General features: G+C 48.2%; 1 protein-coding gene across 1 annotated transcript in view; it reads left to right on the top strand.

Moving 5' to 3' along the window:
* Positions 1 to 15,674, top strand: part of LOC146839224 (uncharacterized) — a 722,084-nt gene that overhangs the window by 532,534 nt on the left and 173,876 nt on the right. The window contains 1 exon segment of the mRNA XM_085600021.1: positions 2,653 to 4,154. Within this exon segment, the coding sequence (XP_085456147.1) occupies positions 2,653 to 4,154 (1,502 nt within the window).

Genomic DNA, 15,674 nt, shown 5'->3' with positions numbered 1-15,674 from the left:
CGCTTGAGATAAAAAAAATCAGTTGTACATCACTTCGTGGAGTTTATTGGAACGAGCTCCGCCGGCAGAGCGGAATTCCTCACCCACCCATAGTTTTGATGCAATAATCTGTTGGACAAACTCTAAACTAGACCCTATGTCTGCAATAAGTGTTGTAGAAGAAGTGAGATCCATGGCCTTGTGACTATCAGGCCGTTATCTGACTTCTGATGAACCCCACAGAGTGAGTGCGCAGCCAGAGGGCAGTAAGGGGGCCGAAGGACAGGAAATTAGGGAAACTTGAATATGAGAAATATGGAAAGGAAGAAATGCCGCATCACCTGTGGATAACTGACACCACCTCCCGCTCTGGCAAAAGCCCATCCAGTCACAGAGTGGCATCCTGGGCCCCAAACAGACAACATAATGCCAAATGCCGTGTAATGGTGGAAAAGGGGGAAAAATAGTAATATGCACACATCTGCTGCAGGGATATGTCAGGTAAATTATTGGTTGTGATGGATTCTCTATAAGTACTAAATGACAGATATTGTTGAATATTAAATTATATGAATCAACGTATGTTTGCCTTATCTGCGCTTATAATGTAAAGGACGGGCCTTACAGTGAACCCCTTGTTCTGTTTTACACAAAAGCCCCGGGAGGAGCTGCATCTTACAGAACTTTATCTACTTTAGGAAGAACTAAAGACTTGATTTTTAAAGTTGTCTTTCAGAGCCAGAACCACGCTCTGTAAGCTTCACCAGTTTCAGGGAGATGGACAGATGTTACGGCGATAGGAAACTCCCCTCAACTCACAATAATGTTCCAATCTTCCAGGTTAGAAGAAACCAGAAATGTTTGAACCAAGGGAGCTGTTAAAAGTGTCAAAGGTGACTTATGAACAGCAAAGTAAAGACAGGAGTTGGCATTTGAGATGATCTTAAGTGAATAGGAAAGGAACGAGAAGAAGTGTGTGAATGGCGTTACTTTTGTTGTATACTTCGTAAAAAAGTTAATGGAAATTTTGCAGCCCAGCCTGATCCATCTCTTTTTCTAAACTCTATTGTTGTTTAAATGAAATCTTGACCATATGCGTCTATCTTAAGCTATACCTGTAGCACTTGAGTGCTCCGTGAGCGCCCTTACTTTGCTAAGTTAGTCTGTGAACATTGGTAAATCACCGCCTTTTCAGACATTAATAAGATGTCACGTGATCAACAGAACTTTTAGTTAAATATCTGTATGATTAAATATTCCTTGCTAAGTTTCAAAGGCGGTAAAGAAGAAGGGGGAGATTTACGAAGATTTTGCGCCATGTTTGCATCACAAAAGTGGCACAAAACAGTGCAAAATCTTTTTTTCCTAATTTACTTTCCAGCGCAAAACTTAATGTGAAGCAGCGCATAGCACTGCGTCGCATTGCTTCACACCATGGGGGCCGGCGAAGGGGGGTGCATGGGCGTTCCCGTGCAAACACCCAAGGTTTCTCACGCTAAACCCAATTTACCAAATACAGTAGATTGGGTTTAGCGTAAGAAAAACGCGCCCTTTTAAACTAGGCGCAAGGAAGAAGAAATGCTTTAATTTCTACTTCCTTTTCTGGCTTTGCATGCGTGCTGCACTGTGCAACACGCATACAAAGTGGGAAAAGCTTTCCTTCGTGTCTGGCATAGTATTTTGTATGGGAAGGGAGTCCTTCCTGTACAAAACCAATCCTGGACTCACACACACACACACCCTAGCGCTCTGGTGCTAAGGTGTGTGCATGGCTCAGGGCCGCTGTAATCAGTGCTGGTGCAATGGGAAGGGAAGGAGAGAGCCATATCTGTGAAAATATGGTGTTCTCCTGCTCCCTTCCTGTCGCATAACGCATCGCAGCCTCGAGGGGGGAGGGCTGTGCTGCATTGCATGGAGATTTGGTAAATCTCCCCCGAAATGTCTTTTACAACCAGTTAAACATTGTGAATTCTCATTCCATTATGCTTCAATTTAGTAATTTTAAATATCTTTACATCCAACAGAAAACAAGCCTTGAATGTATGAAATGACCATCAATAATGAAGCTAATGCGGTAAATCTTCAATATTAGCAGAAATAATGAGCTTCAGTATTCAGGAAAACATCAGCGCAGTCGGCGACAGAGGAACCTGCACACAAACTGACAGATCCCGGGTGAAGCATCGAGGGCAGTTCAGTGATTGTAAGAGGCTGAGCTGTGCACCTCCACGCCACAAGACGAAGAAATGACCTTAGGAAAATTAAGGCAACAACAATAACAAACCGCCTCCTGTATAAACAAGTGTCCAACACCAGCTTTGATCATGGGATTGGTATGATGTGATTACCGCAGTGCTCTGTTTTCTAATATGATGACATGCCATCATTCCGTGCTCTAGGTGAATTGTAAACTCTTTCTGGCCAAACCACAGTAACCAGAGAAGAACAACAGAGCGAAGCCAGACAACTGACGGGTAAAGGAAAGAGGAGTTCTTCTATCTACAATACAACAGACTTTCCCAATTTGCACCGGCCAAAAGGAAGATACATCTTTACCCGCAAGCGTGCATAGCCATAATCCAATCTAAAGGCTCAATCGCCTACAAAGACACCTTCTACGTATTAGGAGTGTGGCAAATATTTGGTGGTTATTGCATTTTATTGTTAAAACAGAAATCAAACGTGCAAAATACTGCACACATATAAAGTATGTGAGAAAAACACGAGTGCTTTATCAGTCATGTTGGCCCATCAGGAAATACAGTCGTGGGATGTAGACAAATATATACCCGACCCACAGACACTAACCAAGAAAGAAGAATCATACACATGCAGCAAGAGCTTTAGTTTGTCATCACTACTCAAGCTTCCTCAGCACACGTACACAGGACAAAAACCATTCAAGTGCAGTGAATGTGTCAAGAGCTTTAGTAGGTTATCAGAACTACAAAGACACGAGCGAACACACACAGGGGAAAAGCCATACCATTGCAGTGAATGTGGGAAGAGCTTTAGTCAGTTATCAAACCTCCAAACACATCAGCGAATACACACAGGAGAAAAACCATTCAAGTGCAGTGAATGTGTGAAGAGCTTTAGTCGATTAAGAGAGCTACAAAGTCATCAGCAAACACACACGGGGGAAAAACCATTCAAGTGCTCTGAATGTGCAAAGTGCTTTAGTGAGTTATCACACCTTCAAACTCATCAGCGAACACACACAGGAGAAAAACCATTCAAGTGCAATGAATGTGTAAAGAGCTTTATTAGGTTATCAGAACTGCAAAGACACCAGCGAACACACACTGGGGAAAAGCCATTCAAGTGCAGTGAATGTGTAAAGAGCTTTAGTCGATTAAGAGAGCTACAAAGTCATCAGCGAACACACACAGGGGAAAAACCCTATAATTGTAGTGAATGTGCAAAGTGCTTTAGTCAGTTATCAAACCTCCAAAGTCATCAGCGAACACACACAGGAGAAAAACCATTCAAGTGCAATGAATGTGTAAAGAGCTTTATTAGGTTATCAGAACTGCAAAGACACCAGCGAACACACACAGGGGAAAAGCCATTCAAGTGCAGTGAATGTATAAAGAGCTTTATTAGGTTATCAGAACTGCAAAGACACCAGCGAACACACACAGGGGAAAAGCCATTCAAGTGCAGTGAATGTGTAAAGAGCTTTAGTCGGTTATCAAACCTCCGAAGTCATCAGCGAACACACACAGGAGAAAAACCATTCAAGTGCAATGATTGTGTAAAGAGCTTTACTCAGTTATCAAGCCTTCAAACACATCAGCGAATACACACAGGGGAAAAACCATTCAAGTGCAGTGAATGTGCAAAGTGCTTTAGTCAGTTATCAGACCTTCAAAAACATAATAAAACACACACAGGGGAAAAACCATTCAAGTGCAGTGAATGTGTGAAGAGCTTTAGTCAGTTATCAGACCTAAAAATTCATCAGCGAACACACACAGGGGAAAAACCCTATCATTGTAGTGAATGTGACAGTAGTTTTCGCTTCTCTTCAGTATTAAGGAATCATCAGCGAACACACACAGGGGAAAAGCCATTCACATGCAATGAATGTCGAAAGAGCTTTGGTCGATTATCACAGCTACAAAGTCATCAGCGAACACACACAGGGGAAAAACCCTATCATTGTAGTGAATGTGACAGTAGGTTTGGCGGCTATTCTGCATTAAGGTATCATCAGCGAACTCACACAGGAGAACAGCGATTAAAATGCAGTGAATGTGTGAAGAGCTTTAGTCGATTATAAAACCTACAAAGACATCAGCGAACACACAGTTATTGTGAGAGGAATGAATTAGGGAAAAAATAAATTTCAAATTGTCGGACATTGAAATACCAGATGATAGAAGACCCGACTAGCAGTAAAGAAGAAAAACAGATAACAGTATTTTCAGAATTATAAAAGGTTTTTTTTCCAGTGATTGTTCACTTCCGTACACATAGCAAAGTGGCATGACGCACCAGGATACACTGTGGGAGGCAAGCACAATGTGGATTAAAAGAAAAGAGACATTCTTGATTTTTAGTTGGTGAAGAAGAGACACAAAGAAAAACATTCAGTCGCACCTGATCACACTACCTGTAAAAGCAACACTGAAAAATACTAGAACTAACAACGATATTTTCAACTAACTTGTCGGATTTGTGATAAAACCTATAGACCAAACACACCCAAAGTGGACATGTTGTCAGGGCTCTGGAGATGGGAAACTTCATTATTAAAATGTATGTATTAGTATTGTCAAATGCCACTGCAGTATATGTAATGAACTAAAGCGAAGCACAGGTGTTCAAGAAATAACCTATTTTTAGATATAAAAGAGCATATACCTGGTTTTAAGTAACGTTTGCTGCATCTTTTACACACTGTTATCGGTTGATGGATCAGCTCGGGCCTTATAACTAAGTGTGACCCGTGGCTCCTCTCCGACTTGGCTCTCCCTATTCATTTTAGGACTTGCCAAACTCTACTTTTTAGCAGAATTGAGCCACTGTAAGCAGCAGACTCTGTTTGAAGAATGTGGTGAAATAATCAATCAATCAATCACAGCATTTGTAGAGCGCACTACATACCTGTGAGGGTCTCAAGGCGCTAGGGGGGGAGAAGGCTGCTACAGTTCGAAGAACCAGGTCTTAAGAAGTCTGCTGAAGGTCAAAAGGTCTTCAGTCTGCCGTAGGCGGATGGCGAGGGTGTTCCATGTCTTGGCGGCGAGAATAATATTCCACCGGCGATCACTCTTCGGATGCGGGGGACGGTGGCGAGGGCACGGTCTGCGGAGCGGAGCTGGTGGGTGGGGGTGTAGAGGCTGAGTCGGCTGTTGAGGTACTCTGGTCTGGTGTTGTGGAGTGCCTTGTGTGCGTGGGTGAGGAGTTTGAAGGTTATCCTCTTGTTGACAGGGAGCCAGTGCAGGTCTCTCAGGTGTGGTGTGATGTGGCTGCGGCGAGGGATGTCGAGGATCAGGCGTGCGGAGGCGTTCTGTATGTGTTGGAGCCGTTTCAGGAGTTTGTTCGGAGCTCCTGCGTAGAGTGCGTTCCCGTAGTCCAGTCTACTGCTGACGAAGGCCTGGGTGACCGTCCTTCGCGTTTCGGTGGGGATTCACTTGAAATCCTGCCAAGCATGCGCAGGGTGTTGAAGCAGGAGGAGAAGACGGTGTTGACTTCCTTCGTCATGGAGAGGGTAGAGTCGAGGATGACCCCTAGGTTGCGTGCGTGGTCGGTGGGTATTGGGGGTGTTCCCAGTGCAGTCGGCAACCAGGAGTCGTCCCAGGCCGAGGGGGTGGAACCGAGGATGAGGACCTCCGTCTTGTCCGAGTTCAGCTTTAATCGGCTGTTCCTCATCCAGTCGGCGACGGCCTTCATTCCTTTGTGGAGGTTGGTTTTGGCGGTATGGGGGTCCTTGGTGAGGAAGAGGATCAGCTGGGTGTCATCGGCTTAGGAGATGAGGTTGAGGTCGTGCTGTAATGCGACTTAGGCGAGTGGTGCCATGTAGACGTTGAACAACGTTGGGCTGAGGGATGAGCCTTGAGGTAAGCCACAGATGATCCCAGTGGCTTCGAAGCGGAAGGGGGGGAGGCGGACGCTCTGTGTTCTGCCGGAGAGGAAGGAGGAGGTCCAGTCCAGGGCCTTCTCCTAGATCCCGGCGTTGTAGAGGCATGTTTGCAGTGTGCGGTGGCAGACTGTGTCGAAGGCGGCTGACAGGTCAAGGAGGATGAGGGCCGCGGTTTCTCCATTGTCTAGTAGGGTCCTGATGTTATCTGTGGCGGCGATGAGGGCAGTTTCGGTGCTGTGGTTTCTGCGGAACCCGGACTGTGACGGGTCCAGGATGCTATTCTCCTCAAGGAAGCTGGTCAGTTGTTTGTTGACGGCCTTTTCAATGACCTTCGCCGGGTACGGGAGCAGGGAGATAGGTGGGAAGTTCTTGAGGTCCTTGGGGTCCGCATTGGGTTTCTTGAGTAAGGCGTTGATCTCTGCGTGCTTCCAGCTCTCTGGGAAGGTCGCTGTCTCGAAGGAGATGTTGATATTTTTTCGGAGATGGGGTGCGATGGTGCTGCTGGCCTTGTTGAAGATGTGGTGTGGGCAGGGGTCTTCCGGGGATCCGGAGTGGACGGTGTTCATGAGCTTGATGGTGTCGTCATCGTTGATGTTGGTCCAGGCTAGCAGGCAGTTGCTGCGGGTGGTGGTCATGGGAGCGGGAGTCTCAGTGGTTGCCGTAGTGGTGATGGTGTCAAAGCTGTCGTGGATGTCTGCGATCTTGTGGTGGAAGAAGGTGGCCAGTGAGTCGCACAGGTCTTGTGAAGGTGGGATGTCGTTGGTGTTGGAGCTGGGGTTGGCGAGTTCCTTCACGACGTTGAAGAGATCTTTGCTGTTATGTGCGTTGTTATCTATGCGGTCTTTGAAGGAGGTCCTTTTGGCGGATCTGATGTGGTGGTGGTGTCTGCGGGTGGCGTTCTTGTGGGCTGTGTAGCTTTCCGGAGTTTGTTCACGGATCCAGTTGTTTTTTTTCGTTTTCGGCAGGTACGCTTGGAGACCTGGAGATCTTCGGTGAACCAGTTGGCTTTCTTGCTGGTGTGGGTGTTGGAGGGCTTCTTGAGCGGGGCGAGGGTGTTGGTACAGTTGTTGATCCACTGCCTGATGTTGTGAGCGGTGGTGTCGGGATCGGGCGGGTCTGCAAGTGGGTTCCCGGTGAAGGTGATGGAAAGCTGGTCTTCGGTGACTTTGCTCCAGCAGCGGTGCCGCATCTGTAGGGTGCGGTGGGTTTCTGGAAGGTGAACTGGATGCAGTGGTGATCGGTCCAGTGGAGCTCGGTGGTGTGGTTGAAGGAGACGTGGGAGCTTGCGGAGAAGATGGGGTCAAGTGTGTGGCCAGCAGTGTGGGTGGGTGTAGTGATGAGTTGTCCGAGGTTGGCGATCAGGGTGATGGAGTTGTTGTCGTTCTCGAGGTAGAAGTTCAGGTCCCCGAGGAGGATGTAGTCCGTGGAAGCGAGGGCATGTGAGCTGATGAGGTCAGAGATGGAGTCGCTGAACTGTGCTCAGGGTTCCTCTGAGGGAGGTGTTGGGATCGGTGTGAATCTGGAAGTGCAGGTGTTCGGCAGTGCTGAGGGTGTCGTCGGTGTTGGTTGCCACTTTGAGAGTGTTCCTGTGGACGATGGCGATTTCTCCTCCTACTCCATTGGTGCGGTTCCTGCGGATAATCTTATAGCCTTCCGGGATGGCTATGACGATGTCGGGTGCCGAGGAGGGGTTCAGCCAGGTCTCCATCAGGAAGGCGATGTCTGGGGTGTTGGAGCCCAGAAGGTCCCAGAGTTCCACGGCGTGTTTGCGTGCGGAGCGGGTGTTGAGAAGTATGCATCTGAGGTAGTTGGGATCTTTGGTAGGTGGGCCGGCGGGCCGGATGCTGGTGAAGCTGCAGCTCCGGCAGGAGAAGGGTCCTTGGGTGCGCTTCGGGGCTGCCAGGCAGCAGGTGCATGATCGTCCGGTGTTGAGTGTGTGGAGAGTGCTGGAGTCGTAGCAGAGGCGGGCGTCGTGGTGTTTGCGGGGGCCAGGGGTCCTGGTGCTAGGCACGGTCCAGGCGCGGACGGGCGCAGACGGGCTTGCCTTAGGCGCGCCTTCAGCACGCCAGCAGCGCGACCGCTGTGCGCGGCCGCTATGCGGCCGTACAGCGGCCGCCATATAAGGGGAGGTGGGAGGGAGGAGCAGCTGGGAGGCGGTAGGCGAATGGCCGGCGAGGGGGGCGGGGCCGCAGGGGACGCAGCGGCGGGAATCGGGTCTGGGGAGACAGCGAGGGAACAGAAGGCAAAAAACGGGAGGGGGGCACAACAGATACAGGGGCAAGAAAAACGGAGAGGATAGATACCAACAGCAGCAATCACAGTTTACACAGTATAAGAGCCAGTCACAGATATCAACAGCAGCACAGTACAGTTTACAATATAAGAGACAATCACAGTGCAAGGTAAGAGAATGGGGAAATGAGCGGGACCTACGGCGGGCTTACGTACCCGGCAGCAGCAGGGCTGGGGACACGGGCGCGGTCAGGTGGAGCTGCGCAGCGTGGGGGAGCGACCTGCCTGGAACCAGGGTCAAAGGTCGCTCTCACTGCCGTGCAGCTGCCACCATATAAGGGGAGATGGGAGGAAGGAGCAGCTGGGAGGCGGGAGGCAATTGGACGGCGAGGGGGGTGGGGCCGCAGGGCATAATGAAATCCCACATCAAAAGCATATATGTGCCAGGACAATAAGTTGCACTCCCAGCAACTCGTCTTCCACACTGATTGTCCCTTGGTCTCAAATGTTCTGAAGGATTTGTCGTATGAATGCCAGAAGTGGCAGTGACATTCATGAAGCTAAAGCTAACAGGAGTGTGTGGGAGATAGAGAGGGGGAGAAATAAAGAGAGCGTGAGAGACAAAGAAAGGGGAAGAAAAAGAGAAATGGTAGGCGGGGGAACGGCAGGTGATTTGTATTCACTTAAAAATAGAAGAAGCAGCCGAATACATGTCAATGTGTGACATCACCAGAGAAACGGGCTGAATACCTGTGAACTTATATATTTATTTTTAATACCTACAGACCCATGTCATGCCAATAAACAGGGCACAAGTAAGGAAAATAGAGAAGGAGCCCATTATCAAATGCAAATCACAATGACGTCACATGAAGTGACGTCACAAGAAGTGATGTCAGGCCCTTAATAATTTTCCCTTGAAAGGTCGACGGCCTGTTTTAAAAACAAAAAACATAAAATAATGTAAAAATAATTTATTGGTTTCAGTTTTTATACATCATGTGTTTTTCCCACTATCAGTTTTTAACTAAACTCGGAAATGACTGAAAGTGCAAATATTTTTAAACAGATATGTGGAACTTGGAAATTACATTTTTAAACAGTTTTCAGCGAATAAATAAAATGTGCTTTTAACTTGTGTTTGTTTTCTGACGTTGTTCTTTATCCAGCCCCTAATCCCCAAAGTGTTTCACATTTACAGTGTATTAAGCAACAGAAGGGCTGATTTTGTCAAGTTCTCTGTTCCGCTCTTGCGCCGCTCACACAAATAAATAAAGGGGACGCTGCTAGTGGGACGGATAGTTACAAACACTCTGAGGCCTGTGTTTGCAGATGCAAGAAACCAAGCAACAATTCACAGTCGCAGCCTAAGGAGCTAGGTAATAGTGGGTGGACCCCATCAAACTGTGTCGACCCCCGACTTGTGCCGTGCTGATAAAGCAATCGTGAATTTGAGTAATTTACGATGAATTGAAATGAGAGAAAGAGAAGAAGAGAGCGAGGTGCAGGATATATTAAAGAAAATGAAAAAAAGAGACACAAGACTTTACTCTGTTCTGTGTACAAGCATTTTACGTAAACAAAGTTGTGTTGCGCTTTGTGAAAAGGCTGCCACCCCCCTTTGTATGTAAAGGAAATTCTGTGACCAGACACCCCAGGCCCCCGTCTCTTCTAGCGCGGATGATATTGTGAGCGCTGTAAGGTAATCACAAACAAGGGCTGTATTGAGAAATAATCATCTTCCAGGTCACACAGCTTTGGTTATGTAGGTCTTTATTATTTTTTTAAAATTTACTTTAATGTGCAGCAATTCTCCAGTTTACTTTTTCTCAGTTTATCGTTTTATATCGCTCTTTCCTCTCCATCAGTTAAACGTGAGGTTTGATGTAGGATTTGTTGTTAGTGTCCCTAGACCATGTCTCAATCCCTTTGTCCTCGATTTGTCGGCATGTGTTTTGTCCACACACTGGTCTAGGATGGGCCTTCTCAAGGTAGAAGGCGCTGTAATAGGAATAATAAATCAGACATATTTGAAATTGTATCTAAGCAAATGTGTGCCTTTCAGTTATCAGGCACCACCAGACTCGCATCTACACATGTAATTGAGCACCAGACTAAAGTGACTCCTCTCTATATAAATATGTGGCATCAGATATCGGGCTGATGGTTCCGCTGATGCGCACAGCAAATTAAGTTTCTGAGTGTTGGTAGCCGGCGTTCCTGCGCGCACCATTGTTGTCAAGTGCGCGACCCGGACCCCCCTGCTCCCACGTTAGGCCAAGAAAGGACACCGTCCGAGATAGCCCTGCTCACCCCATTAGTAGCTTGACACGAGCAGCCAGGCTTATCTCCAAGGCACGAGTGTTCTGTATGTGGAACCACGCCCACAGCAATCCCAATGATGTCACCACAAATGGACTCCACACTAGTTTGTATAAAACGAGTATAATTTATATAGAGAGATATACGAAAGATCTACGAAATGACCACACATATACAATGGGTAATATTGTTTCCGGTGGGTTGGGCAGTTCTAATCCTCAACCACCGTTTCTAACCAACACTTACGCTGACTTTTATCCGTTCTCAACAGGTTAGGTACGTCGTACCACTAGAATCACACACGTTGCAAATACAAGAAATACTGCTCTACTTAACGATGGGTTCCTGTACAGTGCCACAGTGAAACAATCAATGCATAGTGTCACAATCATGTACTGAGTCAACACAAGATAAAGCTACTCGGTTCGCTACCAGCATGCCCTGTTCAAGGAAGAAATACAGCAATGCGTCACAGTGCAATTCAGTACAGAGAAACATAACTTAGTGCGTAGCGCACGAACCCCTGAGTTCGTTAAGCACCACTAGTGTCAGACATTGGCCAATAGCTCAATAGTTCGTTAGCAGCAAATATGCAAAGTGTTATATGACTGTTTTTAGAAGGTATTTAGAAGGAATGCGACCAGTTGCCCCCAAAACAGATCAACGATGACACCCAAGTTCTACTCCGGGCCCTGGCCCCTGTACTGCCCCGTCCGGGACCAGCACTGGCCGAGATCTGGGCCAAAGGAACAGGTGCACACAGCTGCCAGCAGCGAGAGGCCGAGAGAGTGTCCCTCTGAGCCCGCACCCCGCCCCAGGCGATGACCCACTTTCCCTGGGGGGGGGGGCGCAACCCCACTATCCTCTCCTGCAGCAGCGGATTGGCCTCACTCCAGAAACTTGTCACTATGGGCAAGGCACGCTCGGGCCGGTAGTTCAGCTCCTGCGGGGCTGCTGGTCCGGGCCAACAACGTTCAGCACAAACTCCTTCCACGAAGCCTTCCACACAACGCTGGTGCCACCCCACGTTGCCTTTGAGGGCCCGATCACATAGCCCTCCTCTAAAGAGCTGTTAGGACTTCTTCGCTCCCCGGTACTCTCACCAGCACCTCCGGTGGCACCTTCGACACGCACCCCCGGCGCGTCCGAGACTCACTCCTCCAGCCTCCGATGACCAGGCGCACCTCACGACGCCTCGGCTGGCACCTTGACACGCACCCTGCGCATCCGAGTCTCGCTCCGTCTCTGGGTGCACACGATCTTCAGGCACTCTCCTCTAGTGCCGCAACTGCACTCCACACACATGCTGGAGACCCATCTCATTTCTTGGTGCACACGATGACCCAGACGCTCCCCACTAATGCCCTGGTCATCCTACGACACGCACACTGCGCGTCTGAGTCTCACCTCCCTTCCTGGTGCACACGAGGTACCAGGCGCTCTCCACTAATGCCCTGGCTGCACCACCACACACCGACCCGCATGTAGGAGACTCACTCCTTAGTGCCAACGATGTCCCGGCACTCTTCACTAGTGCCTGGACTGCACTGTGATACGCACCCCCTGCGCGTCCCGAATCTCTGCTCTCTTCCATGATTCCCACAATCCACAGGCGCTCCAACACCTGTAGCCGCAGCAAGACACACACCCTGCACGTCAGAGTCTTGATTTGCTCCGGGGGCCCACAATCACCTTAGGCACCCCTTCGGAGGTCTGAGGGTGCCACGACACGGTCCCACCACCGCGTCACTTGAGACTTCCTGGAAACGTTTATGTTCCTGTGTTTCCGAACAGGGAGCCAGCTCACCTCGGGCCCTTGGTGTACAGGACGCAGCACACAGCAAAGGCCTGCTCAGGAAGAAGGGGGGACGCGACCCACTGCAGCGCCCTTTCAGTCTCTCCTCAGTCAAGAGCTACAAACTGCCCACAAACCCTAGATCACGAAGCTAGGGTCAAGTGTCTCCCGCAGCCTATTCAGCAACTCTTCCTGAGGCAGAGGTTTTCTTCCCGATTGCGGACAGGTCAAAGCCGCCAGAGTCTCGACCAGTCCACGGCGTCTTCAAAGCGCTCCCAGCACTTCTCCGAACGATACTGAGACCGTTCTCGACGACATCATCAACATAACCAAAGTCTTAGGGTTACAGTTCTTTCAGTTATACCCCTCATTGTCTTTGAAGTTTCCTTGTGCTCAGGGGTCCCTGAACCCTCCCTAAATCAGTCTTGCGTATCTCCCCCCCCCCAGTGTCACCGTCCTTTCTTTGATACTGGGGCCTGGATCTTTAATTACTCAGAGGGAGATGGGTCAGGCAATTCACATTCTGCTGAGACACACAAAAGGTCTAAAGCACAAACTCGGCGGTTTCTGGACACACAGCGACAAAACCATCTACCCAAAAAGATGCGTTATGACGCTGTGAGTTCAGACATACCAAACTTCACTGTTTCATTTCCAATGCTTGGGAAACTAGGCTAACAATACTACACCCAGCCTTCCCTATTCTGTCATATGGGCAGGATGGCCTTTCACCAGGGAAAATGAAATGGGATATTTTCCACTGTCAGGGCCTAGCACCCACACTGGCACCGGTCTTGCCTTTTACCTACACTGCACCCTGCCTTGGGGTTACCCAGGACGTCCTACAGGGGTGCCCCATGTGTATGCAAAATGGAAAGTCAGGCCTCACAAGTGGTAGCACTTGTCAGGACAACATGCTAATTTAGCATAATGCGCGCAGGCCCTACACTGAAGACCTATGTTCCCTCTCTGAGCATTTCTTTAGTACTAGCCCTAGCACACACAGTGCACATCACTTAGGGATCTTGCAAGTAAGACAAACATACCAATCAGAGACAACCAATCACCACTACAATGTATACAGGGAACATCTGTACTTGCACACTAATTAGCAGTGGCAAGTACCTACAGCATCTAACTTCACAACTCTCTGTCAGGAAAACGGTCTAGGGGAAAAGCAAAAAGTTTAAGTGATCTTTAGCCAACAAGGCCAAGTCCAACACTGAGATTGCGCTCATTGGCCTAAATTTTTATTGCTGAAGTTTCACGCAGTTTCGCTGATACGCACAGCTTGTAAGGTTTGTGGATATTGCGTACTGTAAGCAGATCACTGAAGTTCACTCTTAAGTAGTAACTAGGTCAAAACATAGTACGTAGGGGGCGTGGTTTGAGCCACCGACAAGATGGCCGCTCCTAGCTGAGGCTCCGGTTCGCGAGCGGAACAATCCCGCTATTTGGAGCCGTTCTCGGATCTTTCCTTGAATTTGGATTGGCTGATGTAGGGAAGCGGGTAGCTGCTTTTCTATTTTTCTATTTTGCGCTACCTGCCGCGTCCCGCTCCCTCATGGTTGACGGCAGTACCGGCCATTTTGTTCACGGCAGCTCGCTGCTTCTGTTTATCCTCGCAATTCGAATTCCCCGCGTTGCTGGCGTTGCTGGCAATACTGCGCAGGTCCCATTAAGCTTCTTCTCTACATTCTTCTGGCAGCCCTCCTGTTGTGCCTGTGACGACTCTTCAAGCTTGTTTGACTGTTTTTGCCACATCTGTGCTGTCTATGGGAACTCTGAGGAGACGCTTCTGAGGAGATTTTGAAGACTTTCAGGAACTTTACCCTTCTCGTTTGTATTGGAGGCACTTCAACTTCCTCTGTGGAACCTCACATTTATAATTTTTCTCTGCAATTACTCTGGTTAAGGGACTCCCAGACTGCCTTGTTACTGGAGTTGCTTCCTGCTACTACCATGTTTTTTCTCCTTTTTTTTTTATTTCTCAGACCTGCTTTATATTATTTGCCTGTAGGTGTTCCTCCTGCTATTTCCACATATTGATGATTGGCACTATTATTACCAAGCTTTTCCTTACGGGCAATTGACCAAGTGTGCAGTCAATACTAACTGGTGCAGATCATTGAAAGAGGTATTTGGTCTCGCTTTATTTTTTCAACTGCTGTGAAATACCAGAGGTACCTTGCCATAGCCTCCCTGTTACTGGGTATTTCTCTTTTTTCTTTTTTTTTTTTTTGGGCTATATTTATTCTTTATTTATATGGAGTTACCCTCCTCCCTTGGTCAAAGACTTACTACGGCAACTAAGTCTAATATTCGCAAAGACTCAAACGCTGCTGCTGCATATAAGCGCCAGAAAAAAGAGCCCAACTCTCCCACTAAATCTCCTCTACCTATCACCATGGAAGACCTTATGGAAGAACTTAAACTTATCAAGCCTTTCGTGATTGATATTAATGCTACTATTCAAAGGCTAGAGGAGAAGTGGTCTAATCTAGAAGCTAGGGTGTAGGAAGGTGGAATCTGACTATATGGTTGCCCCCACTTTTTTCCTGGTGTTTGAATGGTTTTTGACTAGTCTGGCTGGGATCCTGCTATCCAGAACCCCAGCCTATCTGCTTACTCCCTTAAACAACGTGGTGTGCATATTAGATGCACTAGTGATTGGATACTGTGGTACCTTATGAGCCCCTAGTATATGGTACCTTAGGTGCCTAGGGCATTGGTACTTCACAGGCCTACCAGGGGCTGCAGCATGTATTATGCCACCCCTGGGAAGCATTCACAATCTGACACCACAGGCCTGCTACTGCAGCCTGTGTGAGGTAGTGTTAGCACTCCTCACTGAGGTATAGGTTCCTATATCTCACCATACACACACATATAAACCTATCAGTCACCCCTATGGTAGGCCCTATCAATCCCAAGGGCAGGGTGCTTGGTTTACTATGTGAGGGGGTGCTTCTGCCTGAGCAGGACCCCTCTGCAGCTGGAAGAGTCCATTCTCTTCTGCTGTTTGTGGATGCGGTTAAACCATATACTCTTAAGTGCATTATAACCTCCCGGTAAATGCTAACTTTGGAATGACTGCATCAAAACATGTCGTGTTTGGTGTCAAACAACTTGGAATCATACCCCCTCACCAGTAACTGGCGTGGGAGTATGATCCCACCCTTCTAGAGGGGATGACATGTACCCACTGTACTAAACGGTAGAAATCTTCTAAAGCCCTGGCATCACAAAATGGATGCC

Source organism: Triturus cristatus, chromosome 4_2 (genome assembly GCF_964204655.1).
Source record: "Triturus cristatus chromosome 4_2, aTriCri1.1, whole genome shotgun sequence".
Lineage (NCBI taxonomy): Eukaryota > Metazoa > Chordata > Amphibia > Caudata > Salamandridae > Triturus > Triturus cristatus.
This window is presented reverse-complemented; position numbering and strand designations above follow the sequence as displayed.